Here is a 23,728-nt window from a genome sequence, read left to right as displayed (position 1 = left end):
GGGTTGATTTGCTGAGCTATGTAGTTGGGTGGAGGATGTATTTCCCAGAAGCTTTCTGGATGGGATTTGTTCACCGAGGTTCAGAAATACAAAGATATGTGGGAATGGCAGAAAACCCCTGAAAGCAGGGGAAGGCCAAGGATTGCTTTTTTGGAAATCCCTCAGCATTGATGGGGGCCTCTGCATTTTCTGTAATCTGCAGCCAGGGACATCTAGATGGTTTCAATCCAGCCAGGAGTGACTCAGACAGGAACCAAATTAGTCTAGCTCAGAGATCCAGGAGAGCTAGCTATAGGTGCTCTCCTCCTTAATCCTTTCCCCGGGGCATGAAGGAAGCAGACAGTTTGTGAAAGGATGTAAAACTGCTGAGGGCCACATTGTAACAGCCACTGCTCCTGGCTGCAGTCCTAACCCACTGTCTATTCCACTCCATCTGCTTCTCAGAGCAACTGGTAACTAAACAGCTCAAACCCATAAAAAATCCCAAGTACCAGTAATGGGACGTGTTGGGTATCCCCTTCTGCCATTATACACCCACTTCTGTTCTTCCAATATCAGCTGTTAACCACATATTTTACGCATCTGGCTCTTATTCAGATGGTCTACCACCTGCAGCCAGCTTCAGTAGCCATAATCTGTTGGCTGTTTTCTCCAACCTGAAACCAAAGGCCTGCGTTCTATCTTCTGGAATCTCCATTCATGGGCTAGAGTCCTTCCTTTCTCCAGATCCCCTCGTTGCAGGCCTCAAGCCCCTCTATCTCCATTAGGACAAGACAGTAGACTTTGAAATGCCAACAAAATAAAAGCAAAAATACCAAGACTCCCTAAAAAGCCAGCCGTGTCGTATCTCATTCTGAATGCGACCCAGAGGACTCAGCTATTGGGTGTAGGGAGAAAAGGCAATGCCCAGTGCCACTGTAAATTTAAAAAAAAAAAGTGAAAAGACCATCCCTCTTATTCCTCGGCTTATATGAGACACAGGACTCCTAAGAAACACAATTAAAAATCAAAAGGGACAAAGCAGGATAAGTCTGGCTCATGGAAAGAGGGCTATCTGTAAAGGTTCTGATAGTCCTGATAGTGGCACTCAGGCATGAGGAAGTTCATGTTTACCCCTTCATAGATGTCTTGCTGATCAGGGCCTCCTGACCAGGTGGTGGTGAATTAGCTAACAGATCTTTCAAACGTATGGGTACAAGTCATGATCATCTGGGACAGGAGCCAGATACCACTAGTTCATTTTGTGCCCTGGGGGGTTCAAATGAACACCATAAACCCTCAGGACATCCCTGTTGGCCAAAGTCTCCCCTTTTCCCATCCTGCCATAGTGATCAAGATCCCACAGAAGGTTATGTGACCTCAGTGATGGTAGACAAAACCTGATTGACAGGTAGGAAAAATCACTTTTCTCCTCATTCTTCCCTTCTCTATGATCAGGAAGTCCCGATAGCAATCATCTCCAGCTGATCTACAGGTTGCAAGGTAGAGCGCTTAGTATTGAAGCATCGATGTCTTCTCATTTTAGCACTGTGTGCAGCTGCTTAGCCACTGGGTCATTATTTTGTTTTAAACAGAGTTTGCATCTTCATCTATGACGAGCAGTAAAACATGAGATCAGAAAAGGTCAATCAAAGTTCTGGGGTTTTGAGACTGTTTTTTATTTTTTAATAGGAAAAATTACATCAACCTTGTGATTTAAGAAACAAGCAAAAACTTGTCAGTGGATGGTATTAGCTGCAGCTGTTGAGTTTCCTGTCCTTGGCTCCCAACTTTATTAATGCCATGTATAACAACTCCTCGTTCTTGCTTTCCAACTACTTGGCTCCCAAGGATAGTCTTGAAGATGTCAGGTTTATGAATCTTGACTGCTAGTAAAACAGTGACTCATTAAAATAGAGGATTTTAATCCTGCCTAACTATGCTTTGACAGTTCAGTAGAGGGAAGAGGGGTGGGGGAAGGTAGCTTCCTAAATGCTCTTAGTTACAACTGCTCTAATTTTGTGATCTATCTTATGAAAGAACAAAAGACATTTTTGAAAGCTTCCGTTTATCCGGAGTAGTGTCATTAGCATTTCTTGCATGGCATCATCAATCGTAACTCACCACACAATGCAGATGAAGGACGTGTAAATGCTGGAATGAGAGTAGCCGTATTCCGATAGAGCCCTTCAGCATTTCCTGTGCTGTAGATGGAACACAAAGATGCCACCTGTTGATGAAAGTGAGCTAACAACTCTGCAAATCGGAACTCATGCTGGTATGCTCATCTCCTTGTTTCCTAGTTGGCTTTCATGGTGCTGCTCTTTAAACTGAGGATTTGGTTATAAACTGAAACAACAAGGTGAACTGAGATACAGCTGTCTACTACAAGAGTGGCTCTGTCCTGTTCTTGTATTAAAACATTAGTTTCCTTTTTATACTTGGTCTCTGTTGAAATCTAGTTTTCGGAAAAAGGGTGTATGAGAACACACATTCTAACTTGGAGATAATCACTCCTAAAGGGTTATATGGATATGTGATATAAAAGCAAAATTATTTGCTTTTATTATTTTGGGCTGGTAAGTAAAATTTTTTTGGTTTGGGGTTCCCGTTCACATACTTGCATGCTGAGTGCAGGCATGTATCTAATAGAATCATAGAATATCAGGGTTGGAAGGGACCTCAGGAGGTCATCTAGTCCAACCCCCTGCTCAAAGCAGGACCAATCCCCAATTAAATCATCCCAGCCAGGGCTTTGCCAAGCCTGACCTTAAAAACTTCTAAGGAAGGAGATTCTACCACCTCCCTAGGTAACGCATTCCAGTGTTTCACCACCCTCCTAGTGAAAGAGTTTTTCCTGATATCCAACCTAAACCTCCTGTTAAGGAAAAGTTAGCACATGTGACTCCATTTTGGTTTGGGTCCCACCTTTGTTTAAATGCCAGCACATCATACACCAGGAGGAGTGATCCTTAGATACTGAATCCCTGTGAAAATCCTCCTCCTTGTCTCCAGCCTGCCTTGACTCCCAGTATCTGGTTTTTGTTAGTCTCTAACTCCCTGTCTCTTGGCCTTGATGTGAGGCCTCCCATTCTGATAATAAAAGTTACTGATGCATGGCTTTAGGACCATGCTGTGTAATTAACATACTAGAATAGCATGAGGAATGCACCAAGCAGGGATAGGTGGTAGATAAGACAAGGGTTTGTTTATTAGCTAAGGTTTCCGATGCACGAGGGCAACATGCTTTGCTAAAAAGTATATAACCTTTGTATAATCTGTATTCAGGGTCCCCCCCTGGCTAGCAGGGGGCACCATGCTCGAGCGTAATAAACTTAGTGTCTTTTGGGTACTCTGCAGTTGTGGACTTTGTTTCTGTGCCTCAGCCTAGATTCGAACTGTGCGTGACCTATCAGGTGTAATTCGTAGCATTGGTGTGCGTGTCCTATCAGGTGTAATTCGTAGCATTGGTGTGCGTGTCCTATCAGGTGTAATTCGTAGCATTGGTGTGCGTGTCCTATCAGGTGTAATTCGTAACACTCCCCCACTGCAACTTGAGACCATTACTCCTTGTCCTGTCATCCGCTACCACTGAGAATAGTCTAGATCCATCCTCTTTGGAACCCCCTGTCAGGTAGTTGAAAGCAGCTATCAAATCCCCCCTCATTCTTCTCTTCTGTAGACTAAACAATCCCAGTTCCCTCAGCTTCTCCTCATAAGTCATGTGTTCCAGTCCCCTAATCATTTTTGTTGCCCTACAATACATTTGCTGCCAAGTGTTGCTTCCTTAAAGATGCTCCTTGGAATCTTCAGACTATAAGGATGACTCCTAGGCACCAAAGTGCTCCTGTTGAGTCGGTGGCTGCATCATAAATACTGATCTCTTTGTGATGCTTGTATACACTGTCAGAGAACGTTGTTAAAAACTGTGTGAAACTGTAGTAATGCCTCTCCAAAAGGAAACATCAAAGGAAGGGCTGGGGCTGCTCTTTCTGATTGCTACTGCTTGTTGCAGATAGGTAGGAGGTCTGCAGCAAGTACTGGGTCTGGGCAAGTGAGAGGTGGAATTGAGTTGTTTTGTGGGAGATGGGGAGGTGATGTTGGTAGGGGGGGAAATACTGTTTGGTTGTCTGTTTGCCTGCTCTTTCTAGTGCTGAGCAGAATCTCACACTTCACCACCACCCCTCGTTATGGGGGAGGGGACACAGCCAAGAGCAGGCCTTTCAGACTTCTGGCAGTTTGCTGTTTTGCCTCTCGGATTGAGCCTGAGACCAGGTTCACACTATAGATGTCTGCTGGCATAGCTATGCCAGTCAGGCATTTGACGAGATGAGGCCTCTGACCAACGTAGCATAGAGCAAAAACCTCTAATACAGACACAGTTATACCAGCAAAGCTGCTTTTGCCAGTATAGCGTATTTCTCTTTTGGGGAGAGGACTGGAATGAGCTATGCTGGCGAAAGTGCAGGTTTGCTGGTATAAACTACATGTACACTAGAAGTGCTTTCCTGGTACAGCAGAGCTGTAAAGTGTAGCCCTCACTTGAGGGTGAAGTCCCAGCCTCACTGAAGTCCCAAGTTTGGCTTCTTCAGTGGGACCTGCATTTGAGCCTGAGTGCTTTTGTATGAAGAAAAGGAGGACGTGTGGCACCTTAGAGACTAACCATCCGGTGGAGTGAGCTGTAGCTCAGGAAAGCTCATGCTCAAATAAATGGGTGAGTCTCTAAGGTGCCACACGTCCTCCTTCTCTTTTTGCGAATACAGACTAACACGGCTGCTGCTCTGAAACCTGTTTTTGTATGGCGATGTAGGAGGGTGGAAGGAGGACACTTGGGCTGAGCAAAGATTGTGAAGAAGTTTGACTGGCATTTGATCACAAGGGAGGTTGGCAGGGAAAGGGGGTTTATGTGAGGATGATAATAGCAAGAAATATGACTTTACTTTCAACACACTGCTGTTTTGTTTTTTGTGTCTGTCTTGTCAGATCATAAGCTCTTTAGGGCAGGGACTCTGTCTTCGATTCAACCCCTGGTTGGGGCCTTTAGGTTTTACTGAAATATAAATAATTTGGGGGTTTTGTTCTGTGGGAGTGAAGAATCAGGCTTGAATCATCATGCACTGAAATAGGGTGGATCAAACGTGCTGTGTAGGTATCTTTCATTAAAAATAAGAGTCCTGAACTTGCATATGAATAAAACCTTAGAGAAGGGATCTGTATTGATGGTGATGGATAATTACAGCCAAAAGTAGTCATTAAAGTAGGGAAAAGAACAGAGAGGATGATTTGGAAACAGATGGGGACAATTTAGAGAGGGCCTATGGCAAGAATAGTGATCACAAGCGGGGAAGAAAAATTGTAGCTCAGAGAAAGTTGAAGGATTTGTTTTACAAAATTAAAATATGGTGGAAAACGGGAGAGAGTTTCAGAATGGCTCATTTTAAGCCTTTAAGTAGGTTTTTCCCTGAACACTTCAAGTTTTTACATTGCGTCCTTGGTTTCTTTTAGATAATGGCTTATAGAAATGATCTTTCCCTTGAGTTTATTTTAAATGTAACCTGTGATTTAATATGTCACTTTCAAGCTGAACAATAATTCTGTGCCATGGTGAGTGACAAAAAGAAAAGGAGGACGTGTGGCACCTTAGAGACTAACCAATTTATTTGAGCATAAGCATCCGATGAAGTGAGCTGTAGCTCCTGAAAGCTTATGCTCAAATAAATTGGTTAGTCTCTAAGGTGCCACAAGTCCTCCTTTTCTTTTTGCGAATACAGACTAACACGGCTGTTACTGGTGAGTGACAGTTTGCCCTGAAAGCAAATTGCTGCACGTTTAATTAAATCTTCAAGCGGGAGCTTACTTTTATTCTTTAGGAGTCTTCCACAGAAAGTTGTTGTCTGTACTTGTAGCACGGCAAAATTGATGTAACACAGCGTCTGATTTTTCACAGGTTTCTCTTAGTGCTTACTTTGCAGAGGGAGTGTTTATAACTTAATACAATTAATTGTCTAGGAAATCTTTTCCAAGTGACTTTATGTCTGATCTGTGATTCAACTGTCTCTTGTTGCAGGTGCCAAGCTAGCTACTTCTGTTGATCCATGGGGAGCACCAACTGGATCCACTACTCAGTCTCTCTCCAAAAATGTAGACCCTTGGGCTCCTTCTCAGTCATTCTCTGTAGCAACAAAAGCTACTGTAGATCCATGGGGACCAGCAGCTGCAAACAAACCTATTTCCACTTCTGGTAAGAGACTGTTTACATTTGACATCCTTTCCAGTAAATAGGCTGTACTGAACCTGTGGTATAAGTGTGCATGCCTTTAAAGTTTGTTTGTTTGTACTGAGGGAGTTACTTTTTCAGCCTCTAGTCATTGACTAACTTAAGGTGAGATGTGGGCAGTTGCTAAATGGAGTGGGTAAAAGAAACAGTTGCACTGAAGGACTTGTAGTACTGGATTTCAAAGTAAATAAGACCTATAATTACTCCTGGGGAAATTCTTCACCACTGCACATGCACAGAATTTATGCCCCCCGCAGATTTCCTTGTTTCCCGGCAGAAAAATGACTTTCTGACGTGGAAGCAAAGGGAAGCCACAAAAGCGGTCATGTGACCCTTCCCAGCAGTATGTTTCAGGTGCCCAGGGCAGCCGGCAGAGAGGTAAATCATTGTGGGGTGGGGGTGAGACTGGGAAAGACATGGCTGGTGGCTCCTACCCTGTGCCAGGCTCAGCTGCTAGTCCTGGCTGGGCTGGGGGAGATGGGACTTCCTCTTCCCCTGCCCATCATCCGGGGCCGGGTCAGATTTCTCCCACAGCTGTAGGAAGCTCTGCAAACTCCTCCTCCCCCCCCCTCCCCCCCCACGCTTCCTGCACCCATCACTCCTCAGCTGCAGGGGGAGGGGTCACTATACAGGGAATTGCTCCCCCGTCTGTCCAATCCCTGTGCATCAACCCCCTCATACCCAGACCTGCCCACTGAGCCTCACTTCCCTCGCCCGGACCCAGAACCCCACCCTACTGAGCCCCAGCCAGTTGCCCTTGAATCCCAACCCCACTGAGCTCCAGTCCCCCACATCTGGACACCCCCACTGAGCCCCCCCGCTGAGCTCTATCCCCCCACTCAGCCCCCCCACCCCCCGAGTCCCAACCACCTTCACCTGGACCCCCCTGCAGAGTCCCATTACCTTTGCACCCAGAATCCCCCAACAAGCCCCTGTTCATCCATATGTCCCCCCGCACCTGGATCACCCACTCACCTGCCCACACCTAGATTGCCCTACATAGAATCCTCTCAACCCGCGCCTGGATCCCCCCAAGCTAAGCCCCTCTGCACTCGGATCCTGCCTTGCTGAGCCTGCCTGCCCACACCTGGTGCACCTGGCACAGGGGCAGGGCCCTGGGGTGTTTCTGGGTCCAGCTCCATCCTTGCGCTGTGTCGGGGTTGGGTGCAGCCTCACCGCTGAGTCCGTGTCCCAGGGGAAAGCTGCACAGTGATCTCCCACCTCTGTGCAGCCAGTGGCCTGTGCTCTCCAATGCTATGCTGGAGCCTCCACATTTATTTGACGAAATTTGCAGAATTTTAAAATATTGTGCGTGAAATTTTTAGGCGCAGAATATCCTCAGGAGTATATAATAGACTTTAGGACAGACATTTCAGTGCTGCTATTTTGAGTCAGAGCATTGCATTTGTGTGGCTCTTTCCTCCAGACTCCCTTTCACATCCTCTCCAGTCTTTACTTTATGTACACCTGCCACCCAGTTCAGCCATGTACCTGTGACTGCACTGCTGCCATTGGTCTGCTCTTTAATTAGCTAAACATTTAGTTTCCAAAAACCAGAGAATTAAAACAATTTGAAAATGTCCGTCGTTCTGAAGCTTTCAGTGTGGTGACTTGCTGTGCAGAAGGATGTCTCTGTAGATGGAAACTGACAGTTCAGGGTTTGATCAGCATCCAGTGTTCTGCGGAGGAGGTTTTCAAAGGCGCAAATGGGAGTTCAGTGCTTACCTGCCCTTTGGGCCTTTGAAAAGCTCCCTCTGTAAATTCTTACGTAACGAAGTGTAGAAGGTGCTGCTGCAACTCCTTGCTTATCCCTTGTGACACTGCTCCCAATAACCATAATAGCGGGGGTAGGGATGGGGGGGGTGCATGGGTGCCATGACTTTCTGTGCTAAATGAATTCTTTGCAATCATAGAATCATAGAATATCAGGGTTGGAAGGGACCTCAGGAGGTCATCTAGTCCAACCCCCTGCTCAAAAGCAGGACCCATACCCAATCATTCATCTCTGTACATTTTATAATAAACTAAGGATGTGTATGTGGAATGATGTCAAGATCATGTCTAATCTAAGATCATGTCTGGCTTTTTATGGAATGTTTTAGAAATAATTCTGTAAAATTCATGAGACTAAAGATATTTTATAACTTTCTCTTTTTTGCTGGAGATAAATAACATTTGCAATACAAAATCTTTACTTGTATTCTGTCTTCATAATTTATCTCTGTGAGCTGATTGGTTAGACGCCTCTAAGTGTCATTGTGATGATTTAAAATGTAATGAAGCTTAATGCTAGCTATTTAAAAAGTGACTTTCAAATTCCAACCCTGTTAGGTTTGGGGTAATATAATTACTCTTTATTTACATAGGTTTTTTTCCCTTCCTTTTTGCTAAAGGTGTTTCCACATCTAGTGAATGTGTCTTCTTCACTGATTGCAGAGTAAAGCTAGGCTCCCCTTTGCTTAGCACTCTAGCACCTTATCTACGCCAGGTACTGAGCACATCTTTTCTGTTGCCCTCCCAGTCCCTTTAATCTGTGAAACAAGAAGCTGAATTTGGGAATCAAATTCTTATCCCAAGTATGGCCACACTTACATTCCATTTTGCTTGTTATCACTGGCTTATATCCATGCTTCTAATTCCAGTACTACATAGAATTTGTGATGCCGGTCCCCACAGCATCTGGATGCACCACTTGATTGCTCAGCTAGTTAATATGTATGCTACCTTCTATATTGGGCAGTAAAATCACTGACCATCTCCACTACAACCTAAAGACACTTAATTACATGTGCCTTGAAGGCCCTCCATCATGAAAAATCAGAGGAAGATTGTACCGTAGGTAAAGGCCAAATACTGAAAATGCACTGCTACTAGTCCTAAAGAGTTTGGTCTCTGGGGTAATGCCAGCTGAACCTTTAATGGCCATGACAGGACACAGAGGGAAATGGTTTCTCAAGTAATGAGTGGTTTAGAAATTGCTTTTAATCGTACTGGACATGATGCAGGTAAAGATCTGTTAACGAGAGGTGTCGTTTGTTCTCCTGATCAGGAAGCACGTCGTTTGGCCTTTTCAGTAATTTGAATGGTGCAGGGAAAGATGACTTTTCTGAATTTGATAACCTTCGGAATTCCAAAAAGACAGGTACGGATCAAATGAATGCTTGGCAAACGGGCAGTTTTGTTGGTAATCTTAGGAACAGGTTTTTAAACCAACTGTTAATCTTTTTATGACAGAAACAAGATACACCTTTCACAGTGGAAAAGTTCAAACTGGGGAGTAGGTAGAACTTGTTGCAATTGTTGCAGATAATGTAGCAATAAAAGCCAGTTGTTACCGCCATGTAGCCGGACCTCCGTGTAGCTCAGGCTATACAGTTTCATCCTGTAACCCCTGCACTGAGCACAATGACTTACGCTTAATTAAACCGTATCTTCCGCACGTGTTTTCGGTGTGAGTCATGGTGACTGGGTGAAGGCCGTGAAAGGAGGCAAGGAAACAAAGTAACCTGAGAGATGGTTTGTCAAATAGACATGGAAACACTTGTATTCAACAATAGTGGAAGAATTACTGAAAGTCCACTCATGTGGAAGTTTGTATTTCACTTAATGAAAATGAAACTGCTAGACTTCAAAAATGTAAATGCTTTGAGACTCTGTACCTCTTTATAAGGGGCACCTTCTGTAAGATTGGTGACGTAGCTCAGCGTTGGTCCAGGTCCCCCTTTTAAAAGAAATCGGGCAATTGAGAAATGGCTAACACTGAATGAAAAAATATACCAAGATGATAGTTCAGAGGCCACAGTTCTGATGCTTATGAATATCTTCTCCATAGAGGCTATTTATTCGTGTCTATATCACAGCACACTAAAGAAGGATGTCAAGGTCAGTTGGGTAGAAGCGTTGTTTATATTACACTGCAGTTGTAATTCTGCTGTTCTACACTTTTGTGGGATACTTAGGATTTAATGACAGGTTTCAGAGTAGCAGCCGTGTTAGTCTGTATCCGCAAAAAGAAAAGGAGGACTTGTGGCACCTTAGAGACTAACAAATTTGTTTGAGCATAAGCTTTCGTGAGCTACAGCTCACTTCTTTTCTTTTCTTCTTTTCACCTCCTTTTCTTTTTAGGATTTAATATATTTAACAACCTGCTAAAAGTGTAAAACATACTTGGCAATTTAAACAAAATTATAGTATAAAATCAGATTCAAGAGTATATTTTTAGTAATAGAATGAAATCACTTGCTTCCTTCATCAGCCTTTTTTTTGTCTTGCATGATTATAATACATTGTGAACAGCCAGATCACTGGTTTTAGTAAATTGTAGCATTTAACATTGTGAACCTAACAGATTGTTCTTGACTTTTTGTTACAGCTGAGTCGGGTTCCACTTTGTCATCCCAGCATAGTGGTACAACAAGTCCTGATCTCTTTGATTCTCAGCCCACGAACATGACATCAAGCAAACAAAGTGCAGCTCGGAAAACCCCCGAATCTTTCTTGGGGCCCAATGCAGCTTTGGTGAATCTGGATTCATTGGTGTCTAAGCCACCACAACCTGTTCCATCATTGAATCCATTCTTAGCTCCAGGTACGGCTCAGTACATCCCTTTCCAATATATAACTTTGTTTAATCTTGTCTTCCAAATTTGTTCTTGTAGAAGAAACCCTGCTCACCTCTGGTGCACATAGCTCAATCTAAGTCTTGTACTTCCTGTTTTGCTTGCCATGCTAGACTACTTTTTCCAGCAGGACTTGCTCTGTTGCAATTAGGAGGGAGAGGCAGCATGGTCTTGTGGAAAGGTCATGGATTGATACATGGAAGGACTTGGGTTCTATTCCTGGCTCTGCTGTGTTATCTTGGGGGCAGGGGCAGTGACTTCAACTCTCATGATTATTTACTGTTTGTATTACTGTAGCACCTACGAGCCCCATTCATGAACTAGGACCCCATTGTGCTAGGTGTTATACAAAAACAGAACAAAAAGACAGTCCCTGCTCCTAAGAGTTTACAATCCAGGTATATAATACAACAGACAACAAATGTAGGAATACAAAGAAACAATGGGTCCATATTGTTTAAATAGAGAAGACAGGCATAGGACAGGGAAGCGGTAGAACACACAAGCATAGTGAATAATGTGATGGCAACAAATTGCATGGTAGTTCCATAATTTTTTTTTTGCCTGTTTCCCCTCAAACATCTTGTTTGTTTATATCAGAAGCTCTTTGAGGCTGGGAATTTTGTACTCTGAGTTTGTATGCTGCCCAGTCCAGTGGGGCCCCTATCTTGGCTCGTGCCTAGGCACTCCTGTTACACAAATAATAAATTCTAGTGCCCTCCTTTATTGTTTGTATCATCCTAAGCCCTAATAATTGCTTCCTATTCTTAGTCTAGTCCTGTTGGGCTGGATCCTGAGAGAAACTATCCACTTCAGTGGGAGTTGCACATGTTGAGCAGGCATTGGCTAGCCATGTGTGCATTGTTCCTCTCAAACGTGAACATAAATGCTAAAAATAATATATTCAATCAAAAGTATTAAAAGCTGCTATATTAAAACATGGAAGAGCTATAGTAAATAGAGATGAAGGCATACTAAATATACTCCATCCCCTGCGAGGTGAAGGTGGCACCCTTCGTAGGAGACATTAGATATTACTTGTGATACTACGCTGGATCCTAAAGGCAAAGACGAAGTGAGCATCAATTCAAGTTGTGTTTAGATATTAACTTCTAGAGAACATGCTTCTTTCTCTGCCATTTCTACTGGTGTAGAACTCCACCCAGCTTGTTCCAGCAAGGCATACTCAATATTGTTCTGGGCCAGTCCTGGCTGATTATAGTCAGTGTTCTTTTAAAAACAAAAATAAAAAAGATGAGTGCGTTATGAAATCATTTTGAAATATAGTCCACAGTACTGGAGCATTGATTGTTGGTATAATCTGCATGCTGCTCATCACCCCCCACCTAACAAAAGAAAAACAAAACCAAACAAAAAACCCCACCGAAAGCCTGGACTCTTTCGCGCAGAATATACCTGTGGCCCTCTTAATTCTGAATTGCATTAAAATATCAAAATATATTGCACTGTTAAAGCCCTCTAGGGAGCTCTGAGTGCACACCAGCAGGGTTTACGCAGACCAATTAATGCACAACACATTAATGCACTTCCAAAATCACAAGCTGTTTGGTTCCAAAGTGCCCAACGCACTTTTGAAAATGGGACTTAGAAACTTGGATTGCTTCAGCCCAGGTCTACACTATAGACTTAAGTCGGTATAACGGCGTCTCTCAGGGATGTAAAAAATCCACACCTCTGAGCAAAGCATTTAGACTGACTTAACCCCTGGCGTAGACAGTGCTACGTCAATGGGAGGGCATCTCGCATCGACAGAGGTACCGCCTTCGTGGAGGTGGATTAACTATGCCAATGAGAGAAGCTCTCCTCTTGGCGTACAGTAGAACCTCAAAGATACGAACACCACAAGTTCCAGACTGACCAGTCAACCAGACACCATGTGAAACCGGCCGTAACCAATCAGGCAGCAGCGGAGACACACACACAAAAGCAAATATTGTACTGTGCCTGTGTTGCATTTTAAAGGTAGGCAGATCTGAGCTGCCTGTCCCCACCCCTACCCCGAACTGCACGCACGGGGCACCCACTTACAGCTAGGAGTTGAAGATGCTGAGATTCACAGGCAAAACTGAGAGTCCCCGCTGCCAGCCCAAGGGAGCCAGAGCAGCACTGGGGTCTGCACTGCTTTCCTGTAAGTTTTGGGTACTGTTTTCACACCCCCTCCCCTGGCTGGGGGGAGGTTGGGAGGCTGTTTTTGCATGTCACCACCCCATCCCCCCCCCCAGGAGGGGGACATGCTGTTTTCACCTTCAGCCCACCCCCACCCCACTCGGGAGGAGGACAAACTTGCCCTGCAAGAAGTTGCCTGCAGGGAAGCTGCCAAGCTGCCTCTGGAACCTGGCCTGAAGTGTGACCTGCTGGAGCTGTGTTTTGTTCAGAGTTACGAACGTTTCTGAGTTATGGACAACCTTCCTTCCCGAGCGTCTGTTGCAGTAGTGTTGTCGCGGAAGCGCTGTGGCGGCCGGATTCGAAGTGTAGACCTGACCGTAAGCTCTCCTGAAGATTTCACCACTAGCCTCTCGCTACAAAATCTGTTTTTGTCTTCAGTCTCTCCCCACAGCCCTGGCACCGTTCTTCAGGCAATTTTATTGATGACATGGGAAATAACGGTTTTCATTAATGCTGCCAGCAGTACCAGAGTGCAAACAAACTGTGTTAAGGGGAGGCGAAGCCTGGTTGTGCTCACTCCAGTCCACATTTCAGTAGGATATGGCGGTGCCATAAATAGGTCGTCCCCTCAGCTGATCAAAAAGAAACCCGTGGAAACTAATCTGCCATTGTAGTTCTCCTGCAAAAAGGCCTGTACTGTAGTAGCATTTATGACTCTTTATGGTAAAGACTAAGTGGTGTTGCCACGGTAAACAAATAGAAGAAAACGCTTACTTTAATATCTTTCTGTGCACTGAAACTTCTGTATGTGGTAACCTGCTGTGCGTTAAGATTATTTAAAATGCTGGTCATTTGTCTTCAATATTTTTTTAAAAATATTTGTTTATGAAATTCCTTAAAATATTGGGGAAAACAGAATCATGAACAATGGTTCTGAGCAGCTTAGCACTATTCAGCTGTCATATCTGTCATTAGCAGTTGCTAGAAAAAGTTTACTCGGGTTCACTGGGCCATCCAAATAAGTCTAAACATCTATGGCATAAAGAATGTATAGTGTTGGCAGTGGTTCAAAGACTTCAATTGCTGGGAAAGTTCTTTGCTTTTTCCAGCTTTACTGTAATTCGGAAACTGCTTGTTTACATTATGAATTCCTGACAAATCTCAGAGCCAAATACCTGAACAGCTTCTAAACTGAGTGAAATGGCTGAAATCTTGGGAGGAGAGGGAGGGAGAACAAATGTACAGTAGCCAAAGTGCAATAAACTAATAAAAATAACCTGTAATTATCTGTTGCAATATATCATCAGAATGTCATGTTCAGGCACACTCCTGATTGATGAATTCAGAATCTGTTTGTACAGCTCGTCTTACAGAAGACTACCCATCGGTGTTGTGGTATTCTGCTGGCATTCTTAAAGATGTAGTGGGACAAATTATAATTATATATCCACTGAAGTAAATGGAATTTGTGCCACTGAGAGAGACATGTGGCCCAGTATATGTCAATGGTATTGAAAATCTCTTTTACATTAGAAGTGTTTGTTCTTTCGGGGTGGTTGTTTTTTTTTCCGAGGGGAGGGGAAGGGCAGTATTATCTGTAAATATACATGGCATGCCTGCAAAACCTTGACCTTTCTGAAGCTGCATTCTTTTTTTCTCTCTCTTCAAACTAGGGACAGCTACAGCACCAACTCCAATCAACCCCTTCCAAGTGAATCAGCCCCAGCCCCTCACACTAAATCAGATGAGAGCAAGTCCCGTGATGGGCACAAGTCCTTCTTTTAATGCTGTGCCAGCAATGAGCATGGAGCCAATACCTCTGTCTTCCATGGCACCGGTGGCTGTGGGAATGGCGCCGTTACCAGCTATGGGCACCATGGCATCTATCACTCGAATGGGCCAGGGGATGAACATGAGCATTGCAGGATCAATGACCCAGCCTCTTCATAGTACGGGAATCCCTCCATCGGCATCCCAGCCCACAAATACAACTAATCCTTTCCTCCTATAAAAACCCAATCGAAGGAACTTTCTTTTCATAATGTTTCCAAGCTGAAGTCTTTGGGGAAAAACGAACAGGATCTGCTTGGACTGAACGGCGTGTAAGCGACTTGGAAGTAGATTTGCAGTTTACAGTTACGAACTTTGAAGAGTTGTCTATACTTACCAGTTAATCTAAATCTAGTCTTTGCTACAGACGGTACCTTACTTTGGCTTGTTGAGCATTACATGAAATGTTCAGACTTTTCACCAAAGTTAGATTATGCCCATTTTGTTACTTTGTTAACCATTTCAATACACTTTCTAGGGAGAACCTGCCATTTTAAACTCCATTTGCTATTTTGTAGATGTCAGATAATGTGCTGGATCCTAAAATTACTATTACCTACATCTGTCATTTCCCATGTTCATATGATAGACCTGAGACTGGGAGTGCTAGTGAATGTTTTTGCACATAACTATATACAGTTCTAGACTGTTGGTTCACCCATAGTCCTTATTCTTAGCAGAGGGCCCAGAAGTCTGGTTTTATGCATTAAACATTGCAACACAAAATCTCACCGCTTTCTGATCGGCAGTTTGACTGAGAAAGCAAGCTTGTCTCGAAAGGAAAAAAAAAAAAAAGCTGAAGAAAATTCTCAAGTTGTCAAGTATAACGTGTGCTGTTGTATGCAGTGTTGAATTGTACACTACTATCTAAGGACTATAAAGGAACTTCCCGTGAGTGGCATGCTGCACTCGTGCTAAATGAGTGTTCTGCTCTGTGCTTGTCCAGTAGTGACTTCGTTTGGAAGTGATTGTGTGTATTTTATTTTTATTTGACTTACAATGTGAGATGAAAGAAAAACAAAATACATCGGGACAACTTTGAATTCAGTTTCGTTGGGGCAAGCTTTAAAACTAATTCAGGCTTAACCTTGCTATATGCAGTTACTCTTGTATACTTTTGCACATATTTTGTTTTTAGTACAGTTTCATATTTGAGTCTGCAGAATAACCGAATAGTCTTTTTTTTTTCTAATTTTTATAATGTGGTTCTTATTTAACTGTCTAGGTTTGATAGACTTTTATCAGGTCAGGCTGAAAAATTAAGATATTGGCCAATGTCATTTTTATGGGTTAATGCCCTCCTTTTATTTATGGTTTTAGCTCTTTGTTTCTGTAAAGAAAATGTAAAAGGGAAGATTAACACTAAAATATTTTATTTTTGAATTAAGACTTTATAATGACATTTAAAACAAATTCTCATGACTAATTACTTTTTAGAGGAAATGAATTTGAACATATTACTTAAGACTATGTTTAGAAAACACTAATGCTGCCTTTCCTTTAATTCACTCCCCATTTTCTCACGATTACCAAAATGGACAAACTTCAGCCTCTTTAAGAAAATCATGAGGCTGTTTTCCCTGTTGTAATCGTGACTTCTTGACATTTTAAAAATTCTAAGTCTATGAAAGTGACTCATGAATCTGACCAGCTGATGTTTTTAACTAATGGTGCACTCCATGCCAATGGCTGGTTCCATTGACAATTGTTAAGTTTGAACGATAGAGTTTTAACTCGCATGTCTTGGATTCATCAGCACTAAACGGTGCGCAGGTTTCAGTCAGTGTTACTGGCATAAACCTGGCCTTCTCTAAGATGGCAACATTTTAAAAGCTCTCTTTTCACATGGTATGCAAACATACACCGGGCACATTTAGGGGAATGTCCTAGAGCTTGTAACTTCAATTGGAGCATCTCTGCCTATGAACTGATGTACTTTTTGGTGGCCTTTCCCTGGATTACAAAAAAGCTGAAACAAATTAATGGCAGAACTCCACTTTCTGATGTAATTATACTATGTGGATTGTAACAGCCCACATTAATGTGCCATATAAAGGAAGGACTGACTGGTGTGAAAGGAACTGGATTTGTATACTTTTGCCAGAGTAAAACTGGCTCAAAAACCAGCGTAACCGGCGTACAGTCACACATTTTAGATGTGTAGGTTGGAGTAGATCTCAGTGTATGGAAAGCTGAATGCATGGGTATTTCTATGCAGATTGTTCTATCCTCTTGTTGCTGTTGGGTTTACAAGTAGGTTTCAGAATATTAACCTGCTCATATTTTATGTAGGAGGAAAAATGACTGTCCACTCCCAGAAAATCTTCAAAAACAAATTGTCCGTGTTGTCTTTCAAAATAAGGAAAAAGACTTTTTGGACGTTATTAATCAGTAAAGGCCGGGCAGGGCATAATTCTTGCTATTGGGTTGTGATAGAAGCAAATGGAAAAAAAAAATTTCCAATTGGTCTGGGCAAGATTTACTCCATGTTGTTTTCAGTTTAATTTTCTCAGCTATGGAGTTAGTTCATTTGATATTTTCCCAGGCTTTCGGTCAGTCAGTTGCTTGTATGTGCCAAGTGTAGATGAGGGCAGCATCCATTCAGTCAACAGGTTCTGACTGCAACCTCTGAAAGACTTTAGATAGCTTCGTTTGGAGGCAGGATGGAGCTGGTCATATTTGTAATTCTTTTAAAATCATCTGCAGCTCAGAGTAATGAGCTACCCTCCTGGAGTGATAAAAATTTACTACGGACCTGGTAGGGAACTTACATGCTCTGGTTGAATAAAGCTGCCGAGTGGCAAATTGTAGCTTTTACCAGCCCGCTTTTGTAGGAGTGATACTACTTTTTACATACATTGCACAATACACCGTGGCCAGGCACGCCGTCTGAGCAGTGACAAGCACGTCTCATGGTGCTGCAGAGCCCTCAGTCAAGGACGTTAACGCCCTTAAGATCCCCAGCCTGAAGTGTGTGTTGGGATACGAAATCACATAAAAATGAGACCACGCAGGTGGTTTGGTAAATATCTTTTTGTTTCTTCGATAGTAGGCATACCTGCGTCTGCAAAGATCTCATGCATACCGGTGGCTATAAACAGCGATGAAAGGTTGTTTTTGCCCTAGCCAATCAAAGCATCGGTTGTGTCCAGAATGTTAAATCCATTTCATGGTCACATTCTGAATAGTGATTAAACTGATTTTCTTTCTTTTTTTGATGGAGCACATCATGTGTACCTGATCTCACTCTCATTTCTCCAGACACCCCCCTCTCCACCCCCCGCCAGATAATATGGTGCTTTTCATTTAAACTGTTAGTATCCCAGAATAGCCTTACTGGTCAAATTGACCAAAGATAAATAGTGTTAATTATTTTGTAAAAGCATCTTGGTATAATTTTAAGCCCAAAAATAAGCTCAGTTATTTATTCAGTTTTATACTATGTAAAAACTAAAATGTCTTGAGGGGACCGGGAAGGGAGACCATAGTGGGTTGTGCTGTTTACAGTCTCTTTGAAGTCCCATAGCTAAGACCGCTTTTGTTATCAATCTTCCCTTTACTGTTGCCGTTTCTAATGTGTACTGTATGTATTAATATTGCACAAATTGTGGAGAAATATACGGTTTATTTTTCACAGCAGAATCTCACAAAACTCGCTTCCTTTACAAGTGTTACAATTGAAATATTTACCAAACTGGTTTCATAATACTGGGAGCAGGCTGCTTTTTTGAATTTGTGCTGACTATTGACATTATTTACTGTATAAATATAATTTATCGTTTGTACTATTGCACCATAATGTTCCGTATCTTTGTGTCATTTTTTTCCCTAGCGATGTCACACAAATGTGATATTTAACAATGCCATCAGAACAGTGGAAAGACAAAGGGTTGTAGGCGAAGGGTCAGAATTAAAATTGTATTGCTTATATCCTAGAGTTGCGTTCCTTTTCTGCTCAAGTGTAGCATTCGCATCCTATTTAAAAGGGATACGTTTTTAAAAGGATGTCATTTTAGGATGTGGTCCAGTATTCCTGGAAGGCAATGGGTTGGATCCGACCTTGAAAAGCCTAAGGTAAAAATCCAGATCCCAAGCTATATCTAACAACGGTTTAGAGCAGTGGTTCTCAAACTTTTGTGCTGGTGACCCCTTTCACGTAGCAAGCCTCTGAGTGTGACCCCCCCACAATAAATTAAAAACGCTTTTTTAATATATTTAACCCCATTATAAATGCTGGAGGCAAAGTGGGGTTTGGGGCGGAGGCTGACAGCTCGGGACCCCTCATGTAATAACCTCGCCAGCCCCCTGAGGGGTCCCGACCCGTAGTTTGAGAACCCCTGGTTTAGAGTAATAGTTCTCATAGTTATGAGTCTGGTTTCCCTTGCAGGTTCTGGTCCCTTTCATGGTCAGAAGCAGCAAGCCCTGGGAAAAATGAGTATTTTTTTAAAGAGACCATCCTCATTTCGTTCAGATTCAGCGGATAGTCCTTGGTAATCCAGTAAAACAGAAATGTTGGTAGCCTGGCCCCGGCCACGTGGCTAAAAGCTATTCTAAATAGCACCAGCTTTTAAACACTTTCACTTACATCAGAGGAGGCCTGAATAGTTCTGCATATACTGAGCATGAAATGTTAAAAGTCTGATGAAGCCTTAGAATCCTAGAATATCAGGGTTGGAAGGGACCTCAGGAGGTCACCTAGTCCAACCCCCTGTTTTCACAGAATTGGGGCCAGGGATCTTTCAGGGGCACAAGCCAACCACTCTGCAACATGAAGTAGGAAAAAACTGCCCGTATTGGCAGGCTATTCCAGAATTGTCCGCTTTTGGACAGCATGCACCTTTCTCCGTGGCCAGTACCATATCCCTGTGGCTGAGGATGGGTATGGGACTTAGATGGAGTACTGGTCTGATTAACATGGCACCTGTAAGTTAGAAAGGCAACCTGCTGGATTTGTCAGAGCCTTTACTGATAGAAAATCCATAGTGGATAATAGCCTAGAAAATTTTCCAAGTCCCCGTGCTTGCACTGTACACACGATGTGCGATTAAAAGGAGTATTATCAAGCAAGCCAGGGGGTCGGGTAATACAGATGTACGTTGAAGCAAAGATAGATGCAAGATCAAGAGGGATATAGAGGAGGGAGGGAAAGGTCGGCATGAGTCTATGCAGCAACTTGAAGCTGAACTTTGTACTGGACTCTGCAATGTGCAATAATCAGTGGAGATTCAAGGGTGGGTGTGATGCGCACTCTCACATCAGCAGCTGTCGAAAGCTCTGCAATTTCTTGTGAACCATGCTTCCCATAAAGAAAAGGAGGACTTGTGGCACCTTAGAGACTAACCAGTTTATTTGAGCGTAAGCTTTCGTGAGCTACAGCTCACTTCATCAGTTGCAACCGATGCGCTTCCCATGTTCGTGGTCCTTTGTATTTATCCTGTCTTTAGTGTTGGCATTGCCTGCTGATGACCTTAATTGAAGTGGCCTAGCAGACCTGTTAACCCCGAGCCTGCCTGCATTTGGCTGATGATTTCAGTTTCTGATGCTGGATGTTCGAAATGGATGTGTACTTCATTGCCGTTTCGAGAGCTCTTTGGCAGGAAACACTCCACGATTTCTGTAGTCGCTGCTTGCTGCCGATCAGTCTGATTAGAAGCAATCCGCTAATGGTAAAATTGCTGTTGTGTCAGGAATGCTCTTGTTAGGAAGGGGTGGGGGTGGAGAAGACATGTAGCTTTCTATGTAACATCTCATCTCACATTTGGGGAGGGTAGGCCATTAAACCTGCTGTCACCTGTGCCTGTAGATGGGAATATTCCACAAATCCATCACTACAGTGACACTCCAATTCCCCTGGGGCAACTGTGCTCACCTCTTTGATTCATTTGACTTCAGTCTCTGCATGTGAAATGAACCGATAAACAAGCCATCTGCTACCAGAGATGACAGCCCAGATCTCTTTCCCTTCTGGTGCTGGTTTTTCTCACAGGTTGCTTACCTTCTGCTCCTATGGACAGCGACTCTTTTGTGTGTTCATCATAATTCCTCTGGCCATTTCCCCCCTTCTTGTGAATATTGTTTGCTGTTTTGCTATGGTGCCCATCCCAGCCCCTGAGACTCCTGTCATGCGCTCGACTGTGGGAATACATTTTAGATGCACATCAGCTAGGAATTGGGTCTATTTAAATTGGTTGTTAAATCTTTCCTACCGCAGGCGAGATGTCCCAGTTATTTAGCAAGGGCTTGAACTGGAAATTTGATGATGGCTTGTAGCATTTTAAAAAAAAGTACCTGACCATCACAGTCCTTTGTAAGCCAAAGGGGCCACTGCGGGCAGCATCATTGAATGGATAAGGCAATGGACTGGAGGTCAGTTTTGTTCTGTTCCCAGCTGAGACCTTTCTGCTCTTGGACCATGGGCGAGGCACTTGCCCCCTGTTTCCATTTCTCCTTCTGCAAAAGGGAGAAGTGTGATCATGTGGATTATTGCAGCACCTCGGAGGCCCAAGCCTGAGTCGACTGGCACTGGCCAGCCCTGGGTTTTTCTTTGCTGTGTGGGCGCACCCCGAGTTATTTTAAAATTGGACTGGTTGCGTTCGGTATCCTATCCTTATGTCCGTATGCATTGAGCTGACCGAAAATGCCTTAGGACTGTGTGAGCTAATGATTTGGCAAGACTTTGAGAGCTGATTGCAGTCTACATTGAGAACATTGAACTGAGCTCACATGCATCACTGAGCCTTCTAAAGGAGGCTGCCAGCCTCCTTCCAGGTATACTTCACTGTCACATCTTTGAATTCGGACACGATTGAGCTAATAAATACAGGAAGTTTATTTTAGCGCTAAGGATTGTAAATAGCTAACCGCCAGTGTTGTACAGAGTTGTAACAATCCCAGCTCGTAAGGCATGACTGTCAATTGATTGTAAACTGTAATTGCTGAGGACATGGTATTTCAATGAATTTAAATACCCTGTCCCCATTCCCTTTGGTGCTTTAAAAATCCCTGGCAATTACCCATTACGCTGGTTAATAGGCAGCAGTCTGGGGATCAATAGGGGATTGGCAATCAACCAGTGTAATCCAGCTGAGTTTTCTGCAAAGGTCAAAATGGTAAATTGTAAGTGGCTGGGAGAACTGGAAATAACGTGTGTGCAGAGCAATCAGGATCCGATAACCAGAATGTAGAAGCTGTGCAAATCTCCAATTCCCTGGATGTTTTTTAAAACAACTATAATCACAAAGATGCAACAATATAAATTTAACATTTTGGTCTCAAATTACCTGAGTGGGAATGTGGGAGCAGTTCTGAGATGAGGCTACAGGAATGGGGTGTTCTCTGCCCCATCCACCCCCCCACACCCCGGCTCTCTGTCCCCTGACCGCCCTGGGACCCTTGCCCCATCCAACCACCCCTTCTCCCTGACTGCCCCCGGACACCCTGCCCCTAACTGCCCCCCACCGCCCCATCCAACCCCCCCTCCTTCGTGACTGCCCGCCCCCGGGACCCCTGCCCCATCCAACCCCCTCCCCGCTACCCAGATTCCCCGCCCCTGACTGCCTCCCGCCACTCCCTCCTCTCCTTCCTGACTGCCCCCCCCAGGACTCCTGCTCCCATTCAACCCCCTTGTTCCCCGCCCTCTGACCACCCCGACCCACACCCCCAGGCCCTGACCACCCCCCGAACTTCCCATCCCTCTTTCCAACCCCTCACTCCCTGCCCCCTTACCGTGCTGCCTGGAGCACGGGTGGCTGGCGGCATGGCTGCCCCAGGACAGGAGGCTGCGCCGCTCAGCACAGAGCACCAGGTCAGGCCAGGCTCTGCACCTGCGCTGACCCAGGAGCTCGCAGCCCCATGCTCAGAGCACGGCGCCGAAGGCACAGTGAGCTGAGGCTGCGGGGGGGGGCCAGCCTCCTGGGCCAGGAGCTCAGGGGCCGAGCAGGACAGTCCTGCGGGCCAGATGTGGCCTGCGGGCTGTAGTTTGCCCACCTCTGATCTAGCTTCTACAGAGGTGGGCCCAGGAAGGCTAGAAGAACCAAACTGCTAGAGATATGCAATGATGCAATCGACATGATTTTTCTCCCACTGGTACAATTTCAATAGAACAGTGTGTTATGGACCATCTTCCATGGCACGTTACCTTCTCTTAAAAATGATAACTGTTCTGTAATATTTTATCCCAATAAATCCTTAAATATCATTTGATGAAAAAACGGTTTGTGATTTCTTGTGCCTCTCACAGTTTCAAGGGAATGTCTGAGGAGTAACTTCAGAGCTTCTAAGTGATTCAGGAAAAAAGTTTTCCTGGCTGACGTGCCTCAGTTACTGGGTGTGTGTACTGAAACTGCGATGGTACAAACTGGATCATGCTTCCTTTCAAGTGCCCGCCTCCCAGGTGCTTAGTAGTCTGTCCCAACTTGTATTTAGCTCAGACACGCTGCTTCCTTCCCCAGACCTAAAGAAGAGCTCTGTGTACCTCAAAAGCTTGTATTTTCCACCAACAGAAGCTGGTCCAATAAAAGTGAATACCTCACCCACTGTCTCTCATAAGTGAATGAGCCAGGTTCACTTCACCTGCAAACCAAATGTATTACTGAAATCTTGGATAACTGTGTAATGCTTTGCACTTCTTTTTAGCACACCTGAATGGAGTATTCTAAAATACTTTAGAATGGTAGCGTCCCCCTCGAGACGAGAATGCCGCAGCAATTTACCAGTGCACCGCATTTGGGGGCAGAAAGTGGGGTATAGTACTGTATACAGATGAAACTGCAGGGGAGGGGAAAACCAGGTAGTCAGGAAATAATTACCTGATGGTTTTTGAGCATTATGCATTTTAAAAGCACTATGCAAACCTTCAATAATTTCTCAGTGCTTGAGGTAAGTGATTTCCCATTTT

At 43.9% G+C, this 23,728-nt stretch overlaps 1 protein-coding gene across 7 annotated transcripts in view; it reads left to right on the top strand.

Moving 5' to 3' along the window:
- The window catches only part of EPN2 (epsin 2), a 69,895-nt gene extending 51,133 nt beyond the window's left edge, over positions 1 to 18,762 (top strand). For 6 of the 7 annotated variants that reach the window (XM_073361783.2, XM_073361786.2, XM_073361780.2 and 3 more), the window contains 4 exons: positions 6,047 to 6,220; positions 9,306 to 9,398; positions 10,629 to 10,844; positions 14,676 to 18,762. In XM_073361783.2, the coding sequence (XP_073217884.1) occupies positions 6,047 to 6,220; positions 9,306 to 9,398; positions 10,629 to 10,844; positions 14,676 to 15,013 (821 nt within the window). In that variant the 3' untranslated portion in view covers positions 15,014 to 18,762. The remainder of the gene's footprint in view (positions 1 to 6,046; positions 6,221 to 9,305; positions 9,399 to 10,628; positions 10,845 to 14,675) is intronic. The other variant, XM_073361785.2, reaches the window with a different exon arrangement.
- Positions 18,763 to 23,728: the final 4,966 nt, after the last annotated feature.

Source organism: Lepidochelys kempii, chromosome 10 (genome assembly GCF_965140285.1).
Source record: "Lepidochelys kempii isolate rLepKem1 chromosome 10, rLepKem1.hap1, whole genome shotgun sequence".
NCBI classification, from domain to species: Eukaryota; Metazoa; Chordata; order Testudines; family Cheloniidae; genus Lepidochelys; species Lepidochelys kempii.
Note: the sequence above shows the minus strand (reverse complement) of the source record. Positions and strands in the feature narration are given on the sequence as shown.